General features: G+C 27.9%; 1 protein-coding gene across 1 annotated transcript; it reads left to right on the top strand.

The window, feature by feature from the left end:
• Positions 1-255: 255 nt before the first annotated feature.
• LOC108323513 (transcription factor HEC2) lies at positions 256-1,677 on the top strand. Its single transcript, XM_017555992.2, has one exon. It carries the CDS (start codon positions 677-679, stop codon positions 1,454-1,456), a length of 780 nt encoding a protein of 259 aa, XP_017411481.1. The 5' UTR covers positions 256-676; the 3' UTR covers positions 1,457-1,677.
• The last annotated feature ends 5,250 nt before the right edge of the window (positions 1,678-6,927 follow it).

A 6,927-nucleotide genomic window follows, 5' to 3' on the forward strand; every position in this document is an offset into this window, starting at 1 on the left:
CACACACCTCGTGCCCCCTTTCCATGGCTCATCATAACTATTAATAATACTGTAAATCCAATCACCATAAATGAAAGACAGGTATACATACATATACTCTCACAACTCTTTTTTATCTTTAATATTTTTCAATTTCTTAGTAACAACTGTGTACTTACAGACACCATCTTGTCTTATGATTTCTATGCTAGTATCAAGGTTTTTTTTTTAAGTCTCCTTAGCTATAATTATCACTACATCTTAACCAAATTTCCATATTTACAACTACCTCAAATGTTTAGAGTCTTAACTCATTCCCCCCACAGTACAATAATTTTACTTTTGTAAAAACAAGTATCATAAATGAGAGAGGTTCATAGATTTTCCTCAAGTTTCCAAAGATAAAATATCAGTCACAAGTTGCTATAAAAAGGGCTTCCACTTACAGTGACCCTGCTGGATATTGTTGTTGTTGGTCGGTTCAGAGATAAATAACAATCTTTCTTTCTATCCTCTGCACTTTCTGCACTCTCCTTCTACTATTTTATTCTCTCTCACCCCCTTAACCCTTCTGCCTTCTCTCTCTCTCTCTCTCTCTCTCTTTTTCTCTCTGATACAAACCCTACATCCAGTGCCCCTTTGGCGAGCCCCCATACTCTGCATCTCTCTTTTCTCACCTTCCCCATTCTCATCTTTCATGGATGTGGACATAGTGAAGGCTTCCGCGTGTGACACCACCAACATGGACGTGATGGCAATGATGATGCAAATGGAAAAGTTCTCCGAATTCTGCGACCCTTTTTATACTACCACCCCACCTTACACAGAACCCGACATGTTATCCAGTGGAAGCTCCTCTACAAGTGTTTCCACCATTTTCAATAACGGAACTCCACCGACTCTCGTTGAACCACCACCGCCAAATGTTCTCAATTTTTCCAACAATGACAACGGCCTTATCCAGCAACCTATGACACCCTCTCTCCACCCCCCACAGCCTAGCACCACTTCCTTTCCCTACCCTTCTGAGAAGAAAAACTCTATGGCGGCGATGAGGGAAATGATATTCAGAATAGCGGTGATGCAACCTATTCACATAGACCCTGAATCCATAAAGCCACCGAAGCGAAGGAACGTGAAGATTTCAAAGGATCCGCAGAGCGTGGCGGCGAGGCACAGAAGGGAAAGGATAAGCGAGAAGATAAGGATTCTGCAGAGATTAGTCCCAGGTGGCACCAAGATGGACACGGCTTCGATGCTGGACGAGGCCATTCACTACGTCAAGTTCTTAAAGAAACAGGTCCAGACACTGGAACAGGCTGGGGCAAGTAGACAACACAATCACAATACTGTTGCTGCTGTCGGTTTTCCAATAGGGATGTCTAACTCCAACAACGTTAACTATTCTTCTTTGTTAATGAAGGGTTGCCAACCTTGTCAAATTTTCGGTTCTACTTCCAAACAATTGCTCAGCTAATTCATAAACTGAAAGAAGATGTAAGAGAGAGTTAATTTTCTTGTTTTCTGATGGGAAGCAACGAGTTCTGTGTACTGTTATGCATGGTTTGGTGGGCCATCAAGAAAATGTTTATCCATGTTATATATGGCCATTGTTATGGTGATTTTCTTTTGCTTTTGCAATTGGCGATGCTGGTAATCCAAATTTCAATAACCAAATGGATCAATTTGTTCTACAATCTTCTCTTTTGTTTTCCATTTTATGGCGACTGTCTGCAACACATCTCGTCTCAAGAAAATATAAAAAGCCAAAGAAAAGTATTTGTACCCAAATAAATAAATAAATAGTAAGAAAATTGTTTGCGTTTAATTAAAAACACAAATTTACTTAAACTGAATAATATGAAATTAAACACAAATTTACTTAAACTGAATAATATGAAAATCTCTTTGAAGATCTCAGACTCTTTTGTTCCCTTTATCATCTGTATATCACACTTTTCTTCGTCCAGAAGAAATAATGTTAGTTTGTTTTTTAAATATTTAATTAATGAACATATTTTATTTTATTTTACTTTTTATTTATATCCTGTTAGGGTTCACATGAAATACACTTCAGCGCTTTAATTCATCTTTGGTGATCCAAGTTACTCTAGATGTCGCAGCATATAACACTGACCGTCGGTGATCATGATTCTTGCTTTTCACTCATCTTATGCCCTTCAAATGATTCTTGCTTTCATTTATCTACCAACCAAGTGATAATCTACTCTATAGTTTTTCTTTATATCTTAATATTTATTTTCTATAGTTTTTCTTTATCTTAATATTTATTTTGATTTTTACATTTTATTATTTTTCTTAGATCCTTTAATAAAATTAAAATATCCAAGAATTTATTCTCACTTATTTTTTAATTTTAAGAATATAGTCTATCCTTATTCATACGGATATACAAAATCAATACCCATAGATAAGTTGAAACTTGAAAACACTTGATCATATTTTAATGTTTTAATATACCTTGAAACATAGTTTATAAAAACTTGAGAGTTCAGCAAAGGTGACATTGGCACTATTGTTTAAATAACTCTCTAGTTGGAATTATCAAGACAAAAATTGAATAAAAATTATTAGAAATTAACATATAAATCGAAGTTATTACAAATTTATAGATATTACAAAGTTATTAGACTTTAAATGAGTGTTGTATACTATTAAAGTTGTATTTTGTAATAATGGTTAAAATATTCACATAAATTTAATTATAAGAATTTCTCATATGAATGGAATAAATTTATTCATTTTATTGAAATAATTTATATTAAATTTTTTACTTGTTTAACAATTTATGTGATTTAATCATATTTTAATGTTTTAATACTTTTTTTTTCATGAGTAAATTTTTTTTTCATACTTTTAACTTATACAAATTTAAGACATAGTTTAATGATAAATATTTTACTGTTAAAATATTTTTAAAGGAAAAATCCATAAATATTTACAGTGAGTAAATATGGCATCTGATATAAGAATTCCAAGAAATTGCATATTAATTTTTTAATCATAAATAATGGTTTATAATTATAGTTCTGATTTCAATATTTCAGAACTCTAGGTTTTGAAAGATGGTTTTACTATATTAACTATTTATAATGATTTATTAATAGTAAATATTGTAAGTTGAAATCTGTCTATTGTTTGAACTAAGATATATAAAGACCAAGTCAAAACATTTATTATTAATGACTTGTCTGACATTGGATTTGGAGAACCTCTTATTTATAATTGACTATAATTCTTAAGGTTAATTAGGTTTTTAAATTGGATATATAATCTCATTTTTTTCTATTATTTAATTTAATTTTTTTTTGGTAATAAATATATAGAGAGAGGAAGAGAAACACGATAATTTACAAAATTAATGGTCATACAAATATATTCACAACTGAAGAAAACAAATTTGTACAAGATCAACACCTATCATGTAAAGGAAAGGATATACAACTCTTGCTTCTTTTATGTGTTTCATTCATTATATACATTCAGATTCATAAACCAATATTAAATGATTATTTTTAATGTCCCATTACACTCCAAGTGTAGAAAGTGAATACCTACAAACTTTCTTTTTCATTCTCTTCCAGGATAACTTAAGCATTGCATGACCTTTCATCTCATCCATCAACTAAAATAAAAACTTGAAAAAATTTGGTTTTCTTTATTATGATTGGTTTCATTACTCTTCTCAGTTTGAAAGAATATCTTCTTATTTATTTATATTTATTGAGTAATTAACACTTTGTAGGTAATAAATTTTTTTACCACTATCTAATATTAAATAGGTGAAACCACCTTAGAACTTCACAGTCTTGAGTGTTCGAGGTAAGTGAGAGTTATAAGAAATGTTGATGAAGTGATCTTAATAGCTTTATCCTTGAAGTCGATTAAACCATTGGACTTAATTAAAAATAACGGTTGTTTGGATATTACTGCAAACTGAAAACAAATTAAAATTTGAAGATTACTTTTATTTAATATTATTATTATTTTAAATAAATAATAATAATAATAAAGTATTTATAGTTTTACAGAAGTAACGTTTTTAAAATAAATAAATAAATATATTTTATAACTTTTCTTAATAATAATAAAATAAATAAATATTTTTATTTCGTGTTTGTTAATTACGAAAGATCAAACTCACTACAAGACTTCAATCTTAATGTTTAGAATTCTTGTATTTCTTCTATTTATCTCGATAATTGATGTGTCTACTTGAGTTCTACCATTCTTATTTATTCTTTTTATTTCTTAATCGATAACTTTAACTAGTTTGGATTTAAATATAATATTGGTATATATTATTTTACAATATTTTATACTTTATTATATAATTTAACTTTTAATGTATTTGAATTTAAAATTTTGATTTGAATTTAGTTTGGGATATGTTTTACAATCTCATTTAAAATGTTCACTGTAGAGGTTGACTTTCTACGTGGGTCATACATAATAGATGCATATTTAAATTCACTGAGTGATCTGCATACTGTATCTGGTTGTAGAATTGTTTTCAAATACATACATTTACTAAAGGTGCTTTGAACTGACAACTTTTTGTTTAAATTTGTGCACTGTAATTTTATTTTAAATTTGTTTAATAAATAACTCATTTCAACTTGTTTTTCTACAAATTCCTTTTCCATGTCTTTCCATCAAATATTCATCACACCATCTAACCAACATGAAACAATTTTCTCCAATTTCCGTAAGTATATAACTCAACATCTATACATCCTTATAGAGTTCTACATCTTTGTAGACTTCCATCTGCGACGATCTTGCACAATGAGCCATGCAATTCACTGGAATAACTGCGAAGCCACTACTTTTGGTTTTGACAGTAAGACTTCCACAAGATATTGCACATTGCAATAATTTTTTAACAGAGTTTTATTAATTGAATTTTATTAATAAATCTAAATTTATTGATAAATTTTATTAATAAACTTTAAAATTTAAATTATCAACAAGTATTTTTTTGTTAATAACAAACTCATCAGTATAATTTGCAATAAATTAAAATCTGTATATATTTTATGATAAATTTTGTCAATAAATTTAGTTGATAATTTTATATATTATCGACATATTTTTTATTAATAAATTTTTTGATAAAATGATTGATAAATTTTTCATAAGTTTTGATAAGATTTTTGTTTTTTATACATTAATAAAATATGAGTGAGAAGAAGAAAATGAGAAAAAGGAAAAGAGAAGATGTAAAAGAGTAAAAGAAAGGATATGAGGCATAATGACAATGGTGACACGGTGACGACTAAGTTGGGAAAGGATGAAGATTTGAAGGTGGTGATGGGGAATGAGGCAACCGTGGATAGAAATAAGGTGACGACTAAGTTGGGAAAGGATGAAGATTTGAAGGTGGTGATGGGGAATGAGGCAATCGTGGATAGAAATAAGGAAGAGAGGACACGAGAGAAAAGAAAAAAATTGAAGAGAAAAAGGAGGAAGAGATTTTATAATCTATAAGTAATTACCGACATATATTTTCTATCATATTTGAGATTGTTAGTAATTATTGACAAATTTTGTGATTTATTGATAAAATTGATCAATGAATTTGTTGTCATTGGTAAACTCAAATTTTCAACGATTTTTGCTATAATTGACAGATTGTGTCCATCAATAATGCATTATTTTCTTGTAGCATAACTCGTGGCTAAAATTTGTGAGGAATGTGAGACTAAGTTAGTCTTATTACTTGTTTATAAGATAAGATTTACATTTAGTTATATACTAACACTAAAACATTGATATCATATTAAGAAATGAACTTTAAATATAACTCAATCTTAAAAAATACTTTGTAAAGTGAAGTTTACACTAATTTATATACTATATGTTAAGGCATATGCACATCAAACATGAAAGTAGATATTTATAAGTGATCTCATAACAATTTTATATTAGATGATGAAAATTATATCAGGTCATCAGGTAGAGATAGTTTCTATTCACTATTTATTCCACTTAAAAAATAATTTTCTCATTACCATTGAGTATTACAAGTACCCATACTCACAAATATTTATATATTTATGTTTTTAGTTTTAAATAAAAATGACTTAAAAACAAATTTTAAAAATATAAAATTAAATAAAAAATTAATTTTGAAGTACCATTCAAATAAAATTACTCACTAAATGTTAATGCGATGGCAATTTGAATAAGTTGCATCTGAATATAAATTTTAAAAAATTAATTTTTTTAAAAGTAACTTTTTATAGACCTAAATAAAAAATAAAAACATCTGAAATCAAATTTCATTCAATTCTTTAATAATTAATATTTATTTTACTAATAACTTTATTTTGATCACATAATATAAAAAATACTAAAATAAAATTCACTAATAATTATTATATATCCGAAAAAGAATATAAAAAATAATTATAAACAGATAATAAGTATTTGAATACCATAATACTTGAGCCGTCTTATTAAAAAACGGATATTAAATATTAGTATAATTACATGAGGATATTTGATAATTTTATCATTTTTAAATGAATTGATTGAGTTAACAAATATTTTAAAAATAATTATTTTTTATTGAGTTGAACTTTAAATCCCAACTCAATTTAATAAAATGATTTTATAAAATTAATTTTATTGTTTATATATTATAAACTTCTTTTGTTACTGGTTGGATGTGAAAATTTTAAAACAAATCTTAGTTTGAAAGTCTGATAGCATGGTTGGAAAGACGTAGCATAGTATATTGTTCTTACATTGTTATTTCATTTTCATCTTAATGTTGGTAGAGAATCTGATGAATGGGACCATAATTAGAGTGACAGTTTAGTTGTTACAAGAATTTTAATGACCATAACAATTATCATGATGTTGACCCATGTTATGGTGAGATGGGAGAAGTATTTGAGCACATAAGGGATCAGGGATCGA

This window comes from Vigna angularis, chromosome 1 (assembly GCF_016808095.1).
Source record: "Vigna angularis cultivar LongXiaoDou No.4 chromosome 1, ASM1680809v1, whole genome shotgun sequence".
In the NCBI taxonomy this organism is placed as follows: Eukaryota; Viridiplantae; Streptophyta; class Magnoliopsida; order Fabales; family Fabaceae; genus Vigna; species Vigna angularis.

Bases quoted from the DNA above. Each gene is read 5' to 3' on its own strand.
- LOC108323513 (XM_017555992.2), top strand. From the start codon at position 677: ATGGATGTGGACATAGTGAAGGCTTCCGCGTGTGACACCACCAACATG.